At 42.9% G+C, this 22,572-nt stretch overlaps 1 protein-coding gene across 4 annotated transcripts in view; it reads right to left on the reverse strand.

Annotated features, from left to right (window-relative positions):
* The window catches only part of AEBP2 (AE binding protein 2), a 211,001-nt gene that overhangs the window by 35,164 nt on the left and 153,265 nt on the right, over window positions 1-22,572 (reverse strand). For 3 of the 4 annotated variants that reach the window (XM_063075485.1, XM_063075480.1, XM_063075479.1), the window contains one exon: window positions 6,305-7,200. In XM_063075485.1, coding sequence (XP_062931555.1) covers window positions 7,140-7,200 — 61 coding nt within the window. In that variant the 3' untranslated portion in view covers window positions 6,305-7,139. Of the gene's footprint in view, window positions 1-6,304; window positions 7,201-22,572 lie in introns of those variants that run through there. The other variant, XR_010021350.1, reaches the window with a different exon arrangement.

A 22,572-nucleotide genomic window follows, 5' to 3' on the forward strand; every position in this document is an offset into this window, starting at 1 on the left:
TTTGCATTTTTTTTCAATTTGAGCAGAGGAAATAGGCCTCTTCAAAGAGAGAAAAAGCAAAATATTATACTAATCATTCAACATGATTGATTTTGAATATAATCAAAGATTTCTTTTATTTATTTATTTATTTTTATTTATTTATTTATTTATTTTTAATTTTTAAAAGATGACCAGTAAGGGGATCTTAACCCTTGACTTGGTGTTGTCAGCACCACGCTCAGCCAGTGAGCGAACCGGCCATCCGTATATGGGATCCGAACCCGAGGCCTTGGTGTTCTAAGCACCGCACTCTCCCGAGTGAGCCACAGGCCGGCCCCAAAGATTTCTTTTAATATGAACTTTACAAGGCATGGATTTTCTGGAAAAACCTTGCTCCTTCCCCCATTTAAATTTAAAAATTAAATCATTTTTCAAAAAGCATTTAAGTAATAAGGCACTTTGAAGACGCTTCAAGGAAATAGAACAAAGAAGGAAAAAATACTATATTTCCATCACCCAAAGACAACCATTTGTTAACATTTTGGGGGGGGACCATTTCTCCGAGAAAATAAAAATAAAAATCTACTTGCCCTCCTACATACACGCATACACATTCACACTAAAAATAAAGGAGAGGGAAAAAAGCAGGTCCAAATGTGATTTCCTGCCCTTAAATAGTTTGCAGACATTTTTTCTAATTACCTGTCAACCTTCATTTCCATAGGTCACCAAAAAAAACAAGAGGTTTTTCAAACAGGCTGAGTTGGTCTTACCTACCCCTCTGCTAATGAAATTTCGATCTCTTCTCTTGCTTTTGCTAACAGGGCAGACCTCCTACCACTTCTGTCCTTTAGATGGCAGCATGATCTTTAACACTTTGTGCCTTTTACCCAAGTTATGCAATTCTCACAATCAAAAAAAAAAAAAAAAATTCAGGTTGAATTATCTTACGGAATGCTGCAGAGTTGGAGAAATTGAAGGAAAGAGAAGGGTCACTGAGGGCAAAGGTGTGGAAAATGGAAGAGCCAGAAATTGTCTGTGGAATCTGAATGTTTCCAGCTGCCACATCTATGCCAAAGACAGCACACTCACGGTTATCGGTGCCGTATCTCACTCACTGTTACTTGCAAGATTCTGAATAATACAATGGGTTCATTCATTCACTCATTCATTCAGTACATATTTGTAGACTTCCTGCTGCGAACCAGGCACAGTAGGGTATTAGACAGTACTAGAGAGCGGTGCTGCCTCGTAGTGGGGTAGGAGACAGTCAACACTGGATAAAACAGGTTATTCTCACATTTACTCTGCCCTCGTGTAAGAGACAACTAAAAATAAATAAATAAATAAATACATAATATAAATTTAGGAAGTGACAGGGACAGTGAAGAAAAAAAAACCGAGTAAAAGGGCTAGAAAGGGTCTAGGGAGTGGCCATTTAGACAGGATTGTCAAGGAAGGTCTCTCTCAGGAGGTGATATTTGATCAGAGACCTGATGAAGCAAGTGGAGGAATGAGCAACTCAAACATGTGGCAATTGGAAGTGGGGTACAAAAGCCACCAGACCCAAACATCCTCAGCTCGTTTGAGGGACAGGAGGAAGCCAATGTGGCTGGAAAGCGGGGAGTAGCCCGAGAGAGAAGATCACAGATGAGGTCCTCGAGGGCCTCATAGACCATGGAAAAGGTGCTGAGCTTTATTGTAAAGGCCGTGGAAGGCCTTTTGGAGGGTTCTGAACAGACGAGTCACAGGGTCTAATCTGCATTTTTTTTTTTTTTCCAAAAAGATGACCAGTAAGGGGATCTTAACCCTTGACTTGGTGTTGTCAGCACCACACTCTCCCAAGTGAGCCACGGGCCAGCCCCAAATCTGCATTTTTAAGGGATCACTTTGGCTGCTGCACAGACACAGACTGCGTCCTGAGTCTGGGGTGGGGGACAGCAGCAGGGGAAACAGAGAGGCCGGTCAGAGGCTGTCACAAAAGCCGGTGGAGGGAAGGTGGGTGGCCTGCAGTGGGCAAGGGGAGACTGAGAGCCCAAAGACGGGAGGATTTGGTGTGCTGGAGGCTGGGAAGTGGTGTGGAAGGGAGCAGCCGATGATGGTTTGGGGCAGTTGGGTTTAAGCATCTATTCATTGTTCCATTGTGATGTCAAATAGGCGAATGGACACGCAAATCTAAATCCCAACGGAAAGGTCAAAACTGGAGAAAACTTGGGAGTCCTGTGTACGTAGATCGTATTTAGTGGAATAAGATCATCCAAGGAGCAGTGGAGACAGAGAAAGGCCCAGGGACTGCGCCCTGGGGCGTTGCTGCATTTAGATGGGCCAGCGAAGTGCAAAGAAAACCGTGGCAGTGCAGTGTCCCAGAAGTGGGTATCTCAATAAGGGGAAGTGATTACATTTGTCAAGGTTCTATGGGTTCAGGTAAACGAGTACTAAGATCTGACCACTGGATTTAGCAAGAGGAAAGTCATTGCTGACACTGGCCAGGGCCGTCTCAGCAGAATGTGAGAAAAGAATTGATCAGCATGAGTCGGAGACCACCAGGCGAAGGCCCCTGAGTAGCGAGATCGTGCTGAGCAGTTCTGCTGTGGAGAGCAGCAGACAAGTGCGGTAGAAGCTAGAGGGGCTGGGGCTCTAGGAAGAGCTTTTAACGACAAGACAGGAGAGATTTCAGCACACTTGTGCGCTGATAAAGACAACCAGGATGGAGGGAGAACCCAGGCGGCGGGGGAGGGAACGTCACCGCGGGAGCAGGACGGGACCAGGGCGAAGCGGCACCCACAGCTGTGCGGTGGGATGAGGAGGTGGCTGGCTTCTGTCCCTCCGTGTTCTCGGGGACCCAAAAAGCAAGGTCATCAGCCAAGACTGAAGAGGAGTCTGGAGTGTCAAAGCCTCCCTGAGAGGAGAAAATGTGACATGCTCCTCTTTGGAAGTGAGAAGGCGAGTTCCCTGGGGAGGATACACTGGGATTTCCAGCCAGCAGCACAGGCGCCCTTGAGGGCTGGGGTCACACATGTAAAGTGATAGCTGTCAGCACACGTTTGCTGTTTCCTTCTAGCCGCTGGCTGATACTGGGGAGCAAGACGATCCCAAGGCCCCCCTGGAGCTCCCCAGGCCTCTCTCACCCCTCCTCTGGCTTCTTCACTGCCTCAGCTTTCTCTCCCCTCCCCACTAACACAAGGGCCAAAATGTGGTGTTCAAAGCGCTCCCTCTGCCACCTTCTCCTTATCTCTGCACCTACCCCACTCAGAGATCCCATTCACCCCCAGAGCGTTAGCTTTCCCCAAATCTAGATCCCAGTCTCTACCTTCCCTCCAGTCTGAAATGTTTATCTCCTGGGCGTCTCCATCTGGATGTCCCACGAGCCCATAAAACTCAGCAAGTGCAGGAGTGAGTTACCTGGCACACCCACCATGCAGCTCTACCAGGCCTGCGCTCCACATGATGGTCTATTTCATTTAACGTCATCCACCCGATCTCCAAGACAAGAGGCCTTAGGACTGTCATTCAGTGCCTCTCTCTCCCTTCTCCCCTGCAGGCACACCTCATTTTATTGTGCTTCACAGGTACTGTGCTTTTTCACAAATTAAAGGTTTGTGGCCTACATCGAGCATGTCTACGAAGCCATTTTTCCAGCAGCATTGTTCCGCCACATCTCTATATCACGTTCTGGTAATTCTTACAATACTTCAAACTTTTTTGTTATCATGATATCTGTTATGGTGATCTGTGATCAGTAATCTTTGACGTTACTATTGTAAAATAACAATTGTTTTGGGGTGCTACAAATCCCACCCCAACAGACGGCAAACTTAAGGAGTTAACATGGTGTGTGTTCTGCCTGCTCCACCGACCGGCCGTTCCCTGTCTCTCTCCCTCTCCTTGGGCCTCTCTTCTCTGAGACACGACAATATTGAAATTAGGCCAATTAATAACCCTACAATGGCCTCTAAGTGTTCAAGTGACAGGAAGAAGGTGCACGTTTCTCACTTTATATCAAAAGCTAGAAATGAGTAAACTTAGTAAGGGAGACGTGTCAATAGACAAGGCAGGCCAAAGGCTGGGCCTCCTGTGCCAAACAGCCAGCCATGCTGTGAATGCAAAGAAAATGGTTCTTGAAGGAAATGAGAAGTGCTGCTCCAGTGAACACGGGAATGATAAGTGTAAAGCTGGGGCTTACAGACCCCTCGAGTCTGTTGCACAGATTGGGTTACAAACCCTCCACATGCAGGTCTGTGAGCTAGGTAAAAAAAAAAAAAAAAGGTTCTGGGAGCTGTCGGTATAGAAAAAAATGAATGGGTTTTATTCAGATCTAGGAGCAACTACCCTAGTAGCTTCTCTGAGAGTTCTGAGATGCACTGTGGATCAGAGCTGTTTGTCTTTTATACTTAAGTCCACAACCCTGGACACCTGGGTGCCCACACACAGTTTACATTAAGTAGTAACAAGGAATACCTGAGGATATTTACAGCAAATGCTCGGCAAGATTCTGAACATCTGAGGGGCCCTGACATTTTCCTATTTTTCCCAACAATAAGAAAGCAAAACAGCCTTAGTCCTGATATGGAGAAAGTGTTAGTGGTCTGGAAGGAAGATCAGCCCAGTCACAACATTTTTCCTTAAGCCAAAGCCTAATCCAGAGCAAGGCCCTGACTCCCTTCAATTCTGTGAAGGCTGAGAGAGGTGAGCAAGCTGCAGAAGAAAAGCTTGAAGCCAGCTGAGATTGGTGCATGAAGTTTAATGAAAGAAGTTGCCTCCATAACGTAAAAGTGCAAGACGCAGCAAGTACTGATATAGACGCTCCAGAAGATCTAGTGAAAGTCACTGACAAAGGTGGCTGTGCTAAACAACAGATTTTCCGTGTAAACAAAACAGCCTTCTATTGGAAGAAGATGCCATCTAGGACTTTCATAGCTAGAATGGAGAAGTCAATGCCTGGCTTCGAAGCTTCAAGGGACAGACTGACTCTCTTGTCAGGGGCTAATGCAGCTGGTGACTTTAAGTTGAAGTCAGGCTGGCCAGTGAGCTCAGTTGGTTAGAGTGTAGTTCAGATCCTCATACCGGCCAGCCTGTCTCTACACCCCCCCCACCACTAAAGAAATAGTAAGTTGAAGCCAGTGCTCATTTACCATTGCAAAACTTACAGGGCCCTTAAGAATTATGTAAAATCTACTCTGCCTGTGCTCTGTAAATGGATCAACAAAAAAGCCTGGATGACAGCACCTCCGTTTACAGGATGGTTGACTAAATATTTAAGCCCACTCCTTTCTGAGACCTGCTCCTCAGAAAAAAGAGATTCTTTTCAAAATATTACTGCTCATTGACAATGCACATAGTTACCCAAAAGCTTTGATGGAAATGTACAAGGAGATGAATGTTGTTTCCATGTCTGCTAACACCACATCCTTTCTGCAGCTCATAGATCAAAGACTCTTTTGGCTTTCAAGTCTTAATATTTAAGAAACACATTTTGTAAGGCTATAACTGACTCCTCTGATGGATCTGGGCAAAGTCAATTAAAAACCTACTGGAAGGGATTCACCATTCTTGATGCCATTAAGAATATTTGTGATTCATAGAAGGAGGTCAAAAAATTTCCATTAACAGGACTTTGGAACAAGTTGATTCCAACTCTCATGGATGACTTTGAGGAGTTCAAGACTTCGGTGGAGGAAGTAACCACAGATGTGGTGGAAATAGCAAGAGAACTAGAATTAGAAGTGGAGCCTGAAGATGGGACTGAATTGCTGCAATCTCATGATAAAACTCTTAACAAATGAGGAGTTGCTTCTTATGGATGAGCAAAGAAAGTGGTTACTTGAGATGGAATCTACTCCTGGTGAAAATACTGTGAACATTGTTAAAATGACAACCAAAGCCTTAGGGTGTTACATAAACTTAGCTGATAATGCAGCAGCAGGGTTTGAGAGGACTGACTCCAATTTTGAAAGAAGTTCTGCTGTGGGTAAAATGCTATCAAACAGCAACGCATGCTATAAAGAAACCTTTCATGAAAGGAAGAGTCCATCAGTGGGGCAGACTTCATTGCTGTCTTATGTTGAGAAATTGTCACAGTCACCCCAGCCTTCAATAACCACCACCCTGGTCAGTCAGCAGCCATCAACGTCGAGGCAAGATCCTCCGCCAACAAAAAGATTTAGACTTGCTGAAGCCTCAGATAATTGTCAGCATTTTTTAGCAATGAAGTATTTTTTAATTAAGGTATGTACATTGTTTTTTTTTAGGCACAATGCTATTGCATACTTCATAGACTACAGTATAGAGTAAACATAACTTTCATATGCACTGGGAAGCCAAAAAAATTGTGTTTCACTTTATTATGATATTCTCTTTATTGCAGTGGTCTGGAATCACACCCTCAATATCTCTGAGGTATATCTGTGTATCCAAATAGGGTACATCAATTCTACCCCCATACCGTATTTCAGATTTAACTTTAGAATCACTACCCTTATTTATGCTGTTTCTCAGTAAATCTACTATTTCCTACAGTAACTATTATTGTCTTTAAGAAGGGTCTGATATTAGTCTCTGCTCAAAAATATTAATGTATTCAAAAATATTAATGTAATTAGGAAATAAAGCTTAAACTCAATAGCCCAGAATTCACGTTCTTCCTGAAATTATTACAGCAGATTTTTTTCAGCTCTTACCTCCTGTTACTCCCTCCCATCGTGGTATATAATCCCAAACCGAAGTGTTCCTCCTACTTTCCCACCATGGCAGCCACTCAGGTACCTCCATGGGACCATCTACTTCCCCAGCCCCCTGTGCACCAACAATAGGGTCGTGTGACTGGTTGTCCTTGTGAAATGTTTCACTTCTAGGTTGAGGCAATTGAGAGCCTCCTGCCTCCTCTACCCCCTCCTCCCTTGCCAGTCACCTTGGAGGACGTGTGTTCCCAATGACACAACTATGAGATGAAGGAGAGTTGTCTGACCCATATAAGGCTTTATGTAAGTGGAAAATAAATATATTTCACTATGTACTGGGATTTGGAATTTGCCTAATGAGGCAGCTAGTATTTATTATCCTAATGCCCTATCCCTGTGCCTTTGTTTACATGGATCCTTTGCTGAAATGCTTTTTCTTCTTCCCATCCATGGTCTTTGGCAATTGAAATCCTCTTATCCTTAAAAGCAGTGCTTCCTGAACACTGGTATGTAGATTGGCTGGTCCATGATGAAATTGTACCTAAGTCAAGAGGGGGAAAAAAAATAACAATGTAGTGAGATTTCATAAAAGCAAATATACTGGATTTAAAGTACTGTCCTTGGACTGCGATAACTCCTTTCACGTGCAAGGGCTTTCTTTTATAAAATAACGGTGATATTAAATAGCAGAAGGGATTTTTCCCTCAGTATTTGGCAAAATAAAGTTTGACTTCTGTGTTTTCTTTCCAAAACTGTGTTCTAAATTTTATTAATCTATATTCCCAAGACCAGTAAACAATGCTTTAAAGTATAACTGCTGGCACCTTGGTCAGGAAGACTTCCTTTATCCTCCCAGACCCAAAGTGACCTCTGATGCCTTTTATTTTGCTTTGAGCTCTTGGCCTTTGTATTTTATCTCCCCTCCTAGAGAGAAAATTCCTTCAGGCAAGTGATCCTTTCTAATTCACCTTCTTATTACCCACACAAGAAGCTCAGAAAAATCTATTTTTAAACAAATGAGAAAACTGGGTTCTAGAAAATTATATTACTTGGAAATTATAATTTCCAACCTTTACTGAGCATTTACTATGCACCAGGCACTGTTCTATATACTTCACATTTATTTACTCATTTTATCCTCATAACAAACCTATCAGGTAGGTTACCCTCCCCCTACCCATTTTGCAGAAAGATTATGCAAACTGCCCAAGATCCCACAGCTAGGAAGTGATCACTGCAAGGTTGAAATCCCAGTAGCCTGGCTCCACATTCACACGTTCAACCAGTACATTGCAGTTGAAATGGATTATATGACTTTTTCAAATTCAAACCAAGTCTCTTGGTTCCTGGCTGGTATTCTTTTATAGTAGACTATGGCTGTGAAATCACTTCTTCTTTAACCTATTTTTAAGGTATTTATATTTTTAAATAATTTTATAAGAGAATTAACCCCCTTTATAATATTAAAGCAGTATTTCAGTACAGTTATCTCAGATTGCCCATTCCACTTTCTGATTTTCTACGTACAACTGTTTGGCTTTAAGGTCTTCCTATTTCTGTGTGAATCTCTTTCCTGCCTGTCCCCCAGAAAGAAAGTAAATTAAATTAAGTCGTCGAACATTGTTCAGCCAACTGTGACAGAAACTCAATAAGGTGGGAAATAAGCCAATAACATCATGCTTCCTTTCATTAAGATTTTCAATACCTATTTGGCCAGGCTTAAATAAAGCTGGATTCATCTGAGAGCCCTAGATTTTAAATGCAGTGGTTGCCCCACAGGTCGAATCCTGTGTGCCGTTTCACGCTTTAAAAGTCTAAAGAGAATTTTAGACTTTCAATAGTAGGAAAATATCAATGCTACAAAAAAAATCAAGATCAGAGTGGCCCTCCTGTCAAAGAGGCCCAAGTGATTTTATTTTAAGGTGGTTTCATATTTCATTTCCCTGGGAGCCTCTCCTAGAAATCACAGAACCATTTTACCATTGTACAGCCATAATAGTATAACATCATTTCCCTAAATTTTTATCTCAGTGGCCAATATGCATCAAAAAAGTTTTGTGGGGTTTTTTTTGCAGCAGGCTGATAGAGGGATTGAACCCCCAACCTTGGTGTTACCAGTACCATGCTCTAACCAACTGAGCTAACCTGCCAGCCCTAAAAAAAGATATTTTATTAGAAGAAAAAAATCAGCATATGTTCATAGCAGGCCAAAAATTACCTAAATTGACATCCTTTCTCACTGTCAATATGGTAATTATCCCTATTCTCCCATATCAGTGACAGTGCCAAGATGAGGGTTCTCTTTACACCAAAGAGAACTCCCCTACTCTCCACCAGCAGACTCCTGCTAAAAAGCTCACTTGCCTCCTCCTCCAAGTCTCTCAAGATATCTTGAGACCTTTTAGCCATATTTCTGTATCAAATGCCCCTGAAAGCCAGAGATTCACATGCAATTTGAGAAATGGTGTCTCCTCACAACAGCACAAAGGCAAGGTGCTTTCAAAGGCAAGGTGAAAGACTTTTGCAAGACTTCCTCTGTCCCCAGCTACAGAAGATCCAAAAGTATTCATAATTTGCAGAGGGGACAACAGACCTCACCACAACCCAAGTAGCCTTCCTGACTCTCAGTGAGATTGCTGAATATTCTTCCTCTAAGAATTATATTCTTATACTGATCAAGGATTTGGTGCACAGTGTCGTACATTTTAACAGAAGAGAAAATATTATATTGCCAAAATAAGGCATTATTCTACCAACACATATTTGTGTTGCCTAGAAATACACACATACGGGGCTGGCCAGTTAGCTCAGTTGGTTAGAGCACAGCCTTGTAACACCAAGGTCAAGGGTTCCTTTCCCATACTGGCCAGCTGCCACACACACAAAAAAATACATGCAATACAGTATTCCACACAAACACATGGAGTTAAATTTACTAAAAGCAGATAATATGCCATTTTTCAAGTCATCAGTTAGCATTTACAAAATTCAACCATATAGTAAGTGAAAAAGAAAACTTCATAAATTGCAAAATTCAAAAAATAATCCAGGCCACAATTCTTGACCATAATGCAATGAAAGTAGAAATTAATAATTACATTATCAACAAAAAAGACTTGTCAGCTTAAAAGCATTCACCCAAATGACTTTCAGGTAATGATCATGTTTTTAATTCTAACTTCAGAAAAGTTTTTTGTATGTATTTTTGAGGTTAAGGTCAACATTTCTGATGTAAACTTTTCAGTGCCAACATTATTTACTACTTACAAAGAAATGTCACTGTAGGGAAGGAAAAGTACCTTTTCCTTCTGTGTGATGGGGTATAGGAAAGGCTACCCCAAAATATGGCAACTTGACATACTGAGCATTTTAAACTGAAGGAAATTGAGAAAACTCAGAGGCAGAAAAGGTTCTCTGATCTCCTCCCACCCCCTCTTTTGAAACTCCTCATGTGACGGGTCTCTTCTCTATACCCAGAGGGAAGGAGTGTTAAACAGAGAGGCCAAAAAGAAAAAAAGAGAAAAAAAGATCAAAAAGAAGAAGAATCTGCACAGACAGGCTTTGCTGCGTTTCCCCCAGTTTACCGCCTTTAAGACATAGCCCCTTTGGTCCAACCACACCTGTATACACCTGTCCATTCTTCATCAAACCTAAGCATAAAAATACAGTTTTCCCTGGTCTTTGGGTCTTCATTTCTGAAGGCTCCCATGACATGTAAAACTAATATTAAATAAATTTCTTATGTTTTCCTCTTGTTAATCTGTTTTTGGTTACAGGGGTGTCAGCCATGAACTTTGCACGAATGAGAAAAAGATACTACTTTTTCTCCCCAGATACTACTTTTTCTCCCCTACCTACCCTTCCACATGCGTGTCTGGGGCCCCAAAGACAAACAACAGATTAACAAGAGAAAAGCACACACAGATATTTAATATAAGTTTTACATGTCACAAGAACCTTCATAAGGAAATGAAGACCTAAAAGAAACAATTAAACCTGAGTGTTCTTTCTAGTAGGTTTGGTGAAGAATGGAGAGTTGTGGCAGAATGTGATAGAATAAAGGGTGTAAGTAAACTGGGGGAACTTAGCAAGGCCTGTTCCTACAGATTCTTCTCTGTGTCCCTGTGTCTTCAGACACAAGGCTGCTCCTTTCTTCCAGGCACAGCGAGGGCACCTCTCACATGACCTGCTTCACAGAAGGGTCAGAAAATCCTTCCTAGGCTTTATAACCTGCTTCACGGGAGAAGGGGTGGCAGAATATCAGAGGGATCTTCCTGCTTTTGCCAATTCCTTCCATTTAAAATATTCAGCAGGCCAAGGTGCCATATTTTGGGGTAGGGTGTCCTGAACCTTATCATCACCATGGTTAGGCATAGACTTTTCCATGGTTTAATTATTTCTGCTAAAATTAGTTTGGTTTCCATAGAAATCTCAAACCGCTGACCCTTTAGAAAAGCCTGGAGGAGACACATTATTACAGAATTCAGGACACATCCAAGATGAGACTAAAATATAAAATCAGCCCCTGTGGTAAGTTCTATTACAAATTTATGGCCTCTTTAAACTGTGTGTTTAAAAGATGATGAATCCCCACATAGAGTAACTTTATACTAACTCAAACCATTTCTCCCAAATGGCATTCAATATCAAGAAAATTGCAAACTTGCCTCAAACTTATTCTAAGATAATTTCCCTAAAGCATGCTCTTCTAAGAGCAAAGAAACTCATTTAGGCTGTTAATTAAATCTGTCCCCCAAAGATGAAGCAAAGAACATATAAAGTTATGATTTTAAATATACCCTCCCATGTAACTCCCAACACCTAAATGGTGATGTTTGCAAAAGACATATCCACATAAAAGCAGCTAAAAATGCAGAAGTATTCCTTTTTCTTATTCTGAACAGGCTTCCAGAAATAAAAATAAGACTCTCACAGGAATGATTTAAGGGTCAAATAAAATTATTCCATGGTCACTTTAAAACTCAGGCATTTTCAACAAGCTGAGAGATTATTTTCTAAAAAGAGAAACATATGTTGCCCATACAAATCTTTTCATTAAGCCCCAAAGTCCCATCTACTTGCTGGTTATAAAAATTCTATATATGGAAAGAAAGTTTAAAGCCACTGAACTTGAAATTCAATGTATGTGCACATAAACATATGCACATAATTTCCTGGGTGTATAACTTTAAGCAGCATATAAAATGCCTTTGTGGGTCTTGTTCTGTTTTACTTTTTCCAATGTTAAATGATACTGAGTTTCAGAGCCACTGTTTCGTGCCTGGGTTTAGTCTTTAGCAGGATTTCTTATTTTCTCTGGCCATACACAGTAGGAGGAAATTTAATTTGGCCCTAGGAGTCTAGGCATGAGGCACTAGTGGTTTTTTTAACCTTTCAAATAAAAACTGCACTACCAAAAATTTAATCATCTGCCAATCATTCTGTATGAAAGAATTGGGCCTCTTATTAGATTACAAGGTAGAAGGGGAAAACCCACTGGACTTGAAATCAAGTATATAGTCCCCCTTTCTCCGCAGTTTCATTTACCTGCACTCAACTGCAGTCCAAACGTATGAAGTGGACAATTCAGAAATAAGCAATTATAAGTTTTAAATTGCTGGCCTTGCACCCTATTGCTCCATCCTGCCTAGGACATGAATCATCTCTTTGTCCAGCGTATCCACTGTCTCAGTGTCACAGTGCTTGTGTTCACATCACCGTTATTTTACTTAATGATGGCCCCAAAGACATCATTAAGAGTATGTTGTTATAATTGTTCTATTTTATTGGTTATTGTTCTCAGTCTCTTACTTTACCTAATTTATAATAAAATTCATCATAGGTATGTATGTATAAGAAACAACATAGGAGGAGTACCAGTCAAGATGGCAAAATAGATGGTCCCCAGCGTCATTCTCTCCCAGAAATCAACCAATTTACAACTATATAAAAAAGCAACAACAGCCAAGCTGGGGCTGCTAGAGCTCAGGTGAAGAGGAGGAGAGACCTACAGAGTGCATGGAGATGGGAGAAGCCATGATGAGAGAAAGAAAAAACTGCTCTGACCATTTCGTGCAGCAGCTGGAGCTGCTGAGCTCACGGAGCAGGAGCTGGCGAAAGCTGCAGCTGTGCCCTTCAGATGGAGTTGCTTGGAGGTGGCAGGGGAGAAGAGGACCTTGGTGGCCCCCAGGACAGTAAGACCACTAATAGGGTTCCCGTGGACCCATATAGGAGCAAGGAGCCACAAAAACTGAAAAAAGGAGCCACTCAGAGGCTGGTGAGTCATCACAAGGGAGTGGTGCAGGGCCCATCCCATGGGAAGTATTTGCAGCAAGGGTAGTGGGAGAGATAGGCCCACCGGGGGAACACTGGGACACAGCAAGGACAGCCGATCTGCAACCCAATCAGCGTAGGACCACTCAGAGGAGATTGGTCAGGAAAATAGAAATGCATGGGGTGCAGTTTGATGAAAAGACTCAGGCCCAGATCAGAGTTACTACACAACCCAGGAGCACTGAGTCTCTGGAGAGCCAGAAGTACCTATAAAGTCAACCATTATAACCTGAGCTGCACAAAAAGCCTTCCCTAGGGAAGCAGCAGCAAAGCAGCAATTTAGCTCAACCACACAGCTCAAGTACAGCTCCCCACAGGAAGTTCCCCCACTTTAGAAGTAAGTTCCAACTCAGACACACTGCCAGTGCCTCCGGTCCACCCAGGAATGTGAGGCATGGAGTCGAGACCGGAGCCCTCTCCCACAACCAGACACACCGCCAGTGCCAAGGAGCATGCCAAAACCATCACCTCCATGTGGGTGGCCCACCACAGCCATCACAATAACCACAGCTGCCACAAAAGTGGCTAGATGTCACAACCACCACGCAGATGGTCCACCAGCCACTGGAGTGCATTGACACAAGGAGAGTCACCAGCAGAGACCAAAGAAAAGAATAGGATGTCTCTCTCCACAAAGCCCATTCCAGAGTGATCTGCTCTGTGATAATATTAGGGGACCTGAACACACCTCTCAGCATTGGACAGATCATCTAGGCAACAAATCAACAGAGGAACCATTATTCTTTCAGGAGAGAAGAAATCTAGGGTAATTAGAGGGGGGAGGGGGAGGGGTGGGTTAGATTGGACAAAGGGCATAAAGAATAAGTATGATGTGTAACAATATAGATGCTAGTAATATTGATTTAATCAACATATCTCATGTTGAACCCCAAAAATATGTATAATCAATTTTGATTCAATAAAAATTTTTTTTAAAAAAGGAAACAACATAGTACAGTGTATATACAGGGTTCGGTACTATCCATGCTTTTAGGCACCCACTTGGGGTCTTGGAACATATCTCCTGCAGATAAGTGGGAGGGAGGGTTACTGTAGCTTCTCCACTTAACAAGTGGCTCTGTGATTTAAGTCCGAAGGATACTAAATGATATGTCATCTGTTTTAAATGGGAATAAAGATTCCTTCCCTGACTATCCTCCAGGTTTGTTGTAGGAGAAGAAAGGAGAAAATGAATGCTAGAGCACAGGATGGTTGCTAGGCACTGGGGAAGCAGCCATGAATAAGAATGGACCCCGCCTTGCAGATTTGTAAAGAAATTCCTAACCTGCAAAGCACAATATAAATGAAGGGCATCATTATAAACCATTTGCCCCAGGCAAGGGTAACACCTCTCTCCCAACAACCTTCACCGAGGGATTCACAGTTTGGATCACTCACTGTTCCTGTCTGAAAATCTTTTCTCCTTTCTCTAGAAGTCCCCAGGGCTCAGTCCCCCTCTCCCACCAGCCTCCTGATCCCAGCCTGTCAGGTCTCTGCTGGGAAGGGAGCCTTCTCAGTGGCCTTCCCTGACTCTCAGTTATTCAGCTAATTTGTAACTTTGTAGATTTAGGATTTTTGTCTGTCTGTTTTACCATAGAATCCTATTATTTTAATCTGGATGCACGGTTAAGATGCTATAATTTTTTTTTAACTTTTTATTATGGAGGTTTCCAAACATACACAAAAGTTGAGTAAATAGAGTCATGTCCCCCCACGTACTTGTCACACCGCTTCAACACTTGACATGGCCTCCTTATGTCAGCTATGACTTCTCTGCTTGCTGGTCCTTCCCCAACTCTGGATTACTGTAAAACACATCTCAGACATTTTTTCACCATAATACCTCAGTGTATTTCACCATAGTATATATCTCTAAATGGTAGAGGATCTTTTTTTTAAACAAAATCACAAGTACATTAGCACATCTAAACCTGATCACTCTATTCAAAATCACAAATTCTCTGAGCACTCTTTTCCCTACTTTGTTTCCCTCTGTTGCTTTATTTCCTTCTGACTTAACTATATATTTTACTTATTTGTTCACCGCCTCTCACTCCCTAGAATGTAAGCTCCCCGAAGGCAGGTACTTTTGTCTGTTTTGTTCCCTGCTGTATTCCCTGTGTCTAGAATTGGGTGAAACACTTTGAAGGCCCTTGTTAATGAATTCATCCAAGTCAAAATAACAGATCGGACCCAAGTGATGAAATTAGGGCAAGACTATCCTGGCCGTAAACATCACTTTTTCCCAGCCAAGCATTTGATCAGAGCAAGACAGTGGACCGTTCAAATGTGCTCTTACCAAGAAAACCTGAAGTCCTGGATGCCTTTGTAATGGCTTAAGGGTGTCTTCAAGTGACAAGATAGGAACTTGTAAATGAACAAACAAAAAGGAAACAAAAAAGGAACCTAATAATTATTACTAGCCCAACAGAAAGCCATTTCACTTCCGTACAGAAGTTCTTAGGCCCTGCGAACACTGAAGAGCACAGCGTCATTTCCACAACCTGAATGTGTGCTTCCTATTTATTAATAGTGTAGGAACAGACACACGCTAACAGTAAAATGTTCTGATTCTACCTTGAATTCATGTAATAACCACGGCTAACGCTTATCGAGCACTTACTATGTACAAGGCATTCCTCTAAGCATTTTAGCTGTATTAACTCATTTTATCTTCATAATGGCTCTACAGTGTAGATACATTAGTCTATTTATTTATTTTTTGGTGGCTGGCCAGTAAGAAGATCCAAACCCTTGACCTTGATGTTATAACACCACGCTTTAACCAACCAAGCTAACTATCCCCAGTTCACAGATGAGGTGAAGGATGCACAGAGCAAGAGCTCTACCTAGTAGAGCAGTTAAGAGTACATTCTCGAGCCAGACACCGGAGACCCCCAGCTGGCAAGTGAGGGGTCACGATTTGAAGCCAGGTGGTCTGGGTCCAGAGTCCGCACCTCTGCACTAGCCTGACAGCCCGTTCATCTCACTCTCGGTGAGGAAACTGGCAGTGCAGCTCTGAGCACACCGTGGGAATCAGTGCCACCTGGATTAGCTCCCAGCTCCACCACTCACTGGTTATACGACCTTTAGCAAATTAATTAACGTCTCTGAGATGCAATGTCTTCATTATAAAATAGGGATTATAACAATATACCTCATAGAGTTGCTAAGAGGATTAAGTGAGAGACTCTATATAAAGCTTCTAGAACAATTTCTGGCACTTGGTAGCAGTCACTGTGGCACAGCAAGTGAGAGCACAGTCTGTGGGGTCCAACTGCCCAGGCTGGAGTCCCAGCATGTCATCTGGATGAGTTAGTGAACCTCTGTGTACCTCTATTTCCTCATCTATAAGAGTTATGACAGTTTAGAGCATTACTCCCTATGATGTGCTTGGAACAGCACCTAACACATAAATTCTCAATAAACGTTAATTATTTTATTTTGACTACCCATGCCATTCTTGCCTTTTCCCAACCTATTTCCAAGTCAGCTTTTCACACACCACACACCCAGCTTGTTATACACTTAACAGGACATTAAAATCAACATTTCCACAGAGACACCAAAGAATAACAGTTGTAAAACTTCAAAGAAAGGTGCCAGGTGACCATATCCAGAATTTACAAATGCAAAATCCCAGAACTGGTTTCCAGACTCTTGGCTCCTCCCCTCCTCCCACCACCACCTGGAAGCCCTCGCCTGGAGAATATAACTGAATGGAGAGGAGGGAAATAGAAAATCTGCAACGAGATTTATCTGGAACCCCGTCCACCCTGTGAGGTACTTCCTCCTTTGCCTCAAGCCCAATGGAGTGGTCCCAAGGGACCCCTCAGATGGTGGGAAATGTCTTGTTAACCCCTGGAGATTTGTGCCTGACTCATTCCTCCAGAAAGTAAAGCAGCCTGTGGCAGCAAGACAGAAGAGGCTTCACTCAGATAACACGGGCAGAGTTTGTCAGGGTGATGTGCGAGGGTCACCCTGGGCTCCCTGGGGGCCAAGGGCCAGGGAGGGTAGGCTCAAGCCATTTTAATTTCCAACCAAGAGTCTGCGTGGAATGGAGAGCTGGGAGGATCAGCAGCAGAGCAACATGAGCAAGCCAGAGCAGAGGTGGGAGTGGCTGGGCTCACCAAAGTGCCACAGGAACAGAGCCAGCTTCAAACATCTGTCAGGCCTGGGAGAGGGAAGCCGCTCAGTCCCAGACAGCCCTTGCCCTCTGAGGGGGTCAAGTCGCATGTAGAGAGTGCGGGAGGGTGAAGAGCCACCTGACCAGCCTCCCCTGGACAGACTGCGGTTCCCTCCGGCTGCCCAGACCCAGCTGAGGTGGGGAAAGGAGCCCACGGGAGACCCGGGCTATGGGTGGATGAGGACGGGTCTTATCTCAGAGTGAAGGCTGACGTGCTAATTCATACACTGAACTGGACACTTAAAGACTGAACGTGGACTGTGTGTGTGCAAGCTAAAACAAGCTAACCCTAAACAAGAGAGTCAGTTTACTAGGACCAAGCAGAAATGTCATGGGCCTGCTAGGGATTTCATCCCAAAGCAGAGGGATTGTATCCCACTAAATCAATTGTACAGGATCAGTAGGAGACAAGAAGAAATTTGTGTTTTGTCGACATCTTACATGTTTTACTCAAATAACATACAAGCTACCTGTAGATATCATTTGCCTCCTGTGCCCCAGCTCGGCCCCCTTCAGGTCTAGGAATGCTCCCGCAGCCCTCGCCCAACCCTGACCTCAGCCTCCCATCTCCACCTAACCCCAGCAGATGCTAGAATCACCTATGCCACTTCCGCCCAGAGCTCCCGCTGTCCCCAGCATAGGTCACAGCCATCCCTCTGATTACAATGTCCTTTCCCCTCTTCTACGTCTGGTAAAGAATGACATCTCCCTAAGGGACATGTTCCCAATCATCTTCAGATACATTTCCCCCACGCCTCACCTGCTTTCCAGGCATGTCATGCGTCTCAATTCAGCACCTTTTGTACTGCACTAGGTAGTGTGACCACTTCACTGGACTGAAGCTCCATAAGGGCAGGGTCTTATGCCTCTATGTAGACTCATTAACTAGCACCAAAAAGACTCAGACTGTGCTTACTGAATTCAAAAAAGGCACTTTGTTTTCTTCATAATGTCTAAGTGGTTCTTTTCATTATCTTTCTAGCTGTTTTTCCATCCTTAATATTTTATATTTGATATAAATCAAATATTTCCAAGTATGAACTCATAACAGTTGATTTCTGGATGGAACACAACATCTCCCAAAAATAAGGTATATTGTAAGAGACAGGTGGTAGCAGTGAAGAGCTCCAGTTCATAAGACTGTTGTCCTTTTCTGTACTCATGGCTGGGGAGGAACAGAGGTGGCCGCTACGACAGCTCATGCCAACAAGAGTTTGACGCGATGGCCCCTTTCCATTTGGGAGGCAGCACATGCTTCCCTCCCACTCAGAGCCTTGTCCAGAAGCAACAAAGCCAATTGCCTTGAGAGACAGAAACATTTTTCTGGCTTATGCTGGGGCTCCCTGCACAGACTTGCCTTTCATCTGCCTTCAGAGCATTTTCTGGTCTGGCCTTAAAAACCCCTGGAGATACTTCATAAGACTCAACAGACGGAGGCAAGGTCAGCACATTCCAAACTGATTGAAGGGAGAGAACAGATGATGTGCACATTTTTTCAAGACCACATGTACCTTTTCTCTGCTTAAGGGGTTACCAGCTGGGGAAGCCTTGGGCTCCTCCTAAAGTGGAGGGTTTGAATAAGGTCTGCTGATGGTCAACTGATTAACTCCTACTTTGAAGGAAACTCAAGACACTGCTACCCGCATGATATTTACACTCATTTGGTCCTTGTGGGCAAAAATGACAACCACTAAGGACAAGGGCAACAAATATCATTTCAAGAGAATATTCAATACAACTAATCAATTTCCATATCCTGAGCATGACTTACAACATTCCACATTTTCAATTCGGTTCTATCAGTTCCATATGAGGCAAATCCTCCATGCTGCTCATAGTTCAGCAGCCAAGTTCACTCCTTTCCATCTCCACCGCCTCATTATGTAAGTGGTATTTGACTGGGCTCTGATTGTGCTATAGGCAGAGACTCGCGGTTGGGGAGGGGATAAAAGGCCAGAAGCTGGAGGAAGGGGCAGTGACACACACTGTGGGTTGTTTGCCCCATAGTAAGCATTCAATAAATGTTTTCTGAGTCTGTGTTCTGCCTACAGATTCAACAACACAGTAGTGAGTGATCTTAATTACTAGAGGACACCAAAGCCGAGGAATTTTGTTACTGTCAGATATGTCAAAATACTGCATAAATGACTATGAACATAAGATAGAAGATAACTCAACTACTAGGGCATCATTTATTGGCCCACATGCCACCCCAAGGCCCTGTGCCAAGGCTTTGGATGCTGAGTCATTTATGATCCCTGACTATATAGTCAAAACTAATACAAGTTGCAGCATGACTGAATGGCATGGCCCCTTCTGCTAGTTATCAAAAGAAAATAGCACTATAGCCTCCTGGTTTAAACCAGTATTCAGAGATATTTATTTCTTTGCTACATTTTCCAAGACTCAACAGGGTCGCAGGACAAAGGGAGAAAGCAGACTTCCATACTGACACAGTTACCTGGTTTCCTACTCTGAGCAGAGCAGAGGGACAGTATCCACAAAGTGCCCTCTTGTTAGTAAAGAGGGGTGAGTGTGAGGGTGTTCTCTAGATGTTCTACATGACATCACTACTGAAGGCGTGCTGGTGACACTTACTCAAAGCCCTCATTTGTTCTCCCTAAAATGCCCTAACTACAGCTCCCATAAAAGTTCCAGAAGCCAGAGAACAAAATTAAAGTGAGCCTATGCCCTGAATTTCTTTTCTTTCCCTAAAAGGCACAAAGTATATCATTGGTGTTGCTAATTCAGTACGATGGAGGTAAACATCAGGTTTGTTTCTCCTTTAGAGGAAATCAAGGTGATTTTATTGCAAATTCCATGTGGCAGCTAATTTTTTAAGGACTTTTTCTAAACCTGACAAATGTAACTGCCATTTCTCTTGTACCCAGCCACTTTCTCCCTTACTCCTAATTATTTCTCATTATCCCCATGTAATTATGGCCACCTCGTGGTGTGTTCCAAACTCCCTATGGTCTAAGTAAGACCCACACTCCCCCCACATCTCCAGGCAGAGCCTCACTGTCCCTTCATTTAGGGAGCCCCCTCCAGAGCAGATGCCCACCAACGTGGCTGGCACAGGCAAGGACAAGTAATGTACTAAAAGATGTTTGAGATGCTATGGTAATGTGATGTCATTGATCTACAATAAAAGATCACATAGAAATCTCTCCACTAAATTGGGAGTTGTATTTACTATAAGGCTTTTGGGGAGTGTATTAGTCTATTTCGGTTGCTTATAACAAAATACCCGGAACTAGGTATTTTATAGAGAAAACAATTTATTGCTTACAGTTTCTGAGGCTGGGAAGTCCAAAGTCCATCTGGTGGTGGCAACAGTGACCCAGAGGTCTCACACTGCAAGATGGTGGAAGCAGAGAGAGCAGAGAGAGAGCAAGAGAGAAAGACTCTTCATGCTCCCCTTTTAAAGCCCTCAGAACCATGCCCGTGACCACCATTTTTAATCGATTCACTATAGCATGGTCCTATAATCTAATCACCTCTTCAAGACCCCATCTTTCAATTACCATAATAGGATTTCCCACCCTCTTAGCAGTCACAGCGGGGTCCAAGTTTCCAATACATAAAACTTGGGGGACACAATTCAAGCTTCATTGAGTTTTGGGGGGACATAATCCAATCCACTACAGGGAGACTTAGCACACATTTCAGGCAGCGATTGTGAACAGAAGTCCAGTCCATCAACTTTAGCCTAAGGCCTGTTGGGAAGCCAGGTGAGAGAGCACAGAGACAGACTTTTGAAATAGTTTTTCAACAGAAAGATCTATTTCCTTTTCCTTTCCCTCCCAGTCATTAAATATGGAGAACGGAAGAAAAAATAAAGAAAAAGAGAAAGAAAGAGAGAGAGAGGACAGGAGGGAGGAAAAGTGGAAGAGAGGGGGTAGGACAGAGGGATGGACGAGGGAGCGGGAGGAGGGGCAGAGGAGGAGAGATAAAGGCAAAGAGCAGAGGGACAGACAGCAGAAAGACAGAGAATCTGTATTCTGTTAAAGGTTGGGGAAGAACTCCATGATTGTAGAATACCTCTTGGATGCCAAAAGCATGGATAGCAGAGGAGGAGGTAGCTAAAAGACTCTTTATGGAACTTGGCAGTGGAAATTGTCTCTGGAGCTACCCCACCTTGGCATGGCTTACTCAGGTGTGCGAATCTGTGATCTGGGCATTGCTAGTAAGATGCTTTGACTTTCTGAACCAGCTGCCAGTGCCTCTGCTCAGAGTGGGTTGAGGACACCCAGTTGCCTTTGCTGCACTCTGGGAGTCCCTTTTTGACAGGTGCATAATATTTATTGCTACAGATAACGGTCCTCCGGGCACTATCTCAGCACCCTAATTATTCTTCCACTTCTGAGTGTTTCTAGCAAAAGCCCTTTTCATGTTCATCTTACAGGTTTGCAAAGGTCAACTTATTTTTCTTATAAACATTCTATTTCTAGGTATATCTTCCTGCTTTATAATATTAATACACAGGGCCAATGCTCTGAGGATCCCTCAAAACAAAGGGGGGGGTGTCTTTACATTGTTCGGTAGGTAAGAGAGAGCAGCCTTCAGCAAGTACTCTCCATCATTGCATTATATAAAATCCCCTTTATTGAGGACATTGGGATAAATGCCTTTATGTTCTTAAAAGTGGGAACTCTTACGCTTTTCCTTAAGGAATTACATGGCTTTTATCTACAGACACTTTGAATTGTATATTTGATCAAGTTTCCCTCTTTGCATTTTGATTTGATAGAAAGCATATATCTTCAAGAGAGTGAGAATATAAGCCACGGACTGGGAGAAAGTATTTGCAAAACACATATCTGATCAGGGACTATTATCTAAAATATACAAAGAACTGTTGAAAGTTGGCAATAAGAAAGCAAACAATCTGATTTTAAAATGGACAAAAGACCTGAATAGACAACTCACCAAAGAAAATATGTGGATGGCAAATAAGCATATGAAAAGATGCTCAATATCATACATAATCAGGGAACTGCAAATTAAAACAATGAGATGCCACTACACACCCATTAGAATGGCCAGAATCTAAAACACTGACAACACCAAGTGCTGGTGAGGACGTGGAGCAACAGGAACTCTCACTCATTGCTGGCGGGAATGCAAAATGGTACAGCCACTGCGGAAAAGTTTGGCAGTTTCTTACGAAAGTAAGCATGCTCTTACCATATGATCCAGCAATTGTGCTCCTTGGTACTTACCCAAATTAGTTGAAAATTTATGTCCACGCAAAAGCCTGCACATGAATGTTTATGGGAATTTTATTCATAATTGCCAAAACTTGGAAGCAACCAAGATGTCCTTTCATAGGTGAATGGGTAAATAAAATGTGGTACAGATGATGGCATATTATTCAGTGCTAGAAACAAA

The sequence above is a fragment of the Cynocephalus volans genome, chromosome 12 (assembly GCF_027409185.1).
Source record: "Cynocephalus volans isolate mCynVol1 chromosome 12, mCynVol1.pri, whole genome shotgun sequence".
Classification (NCBI taxonomy): domain Eukaryota; kingdom Metazoa; phylum Chordata; class Mammalia; order Dermoptera; family Cynocephalidae; genus Cynocephalus; species Cynocephalus volans.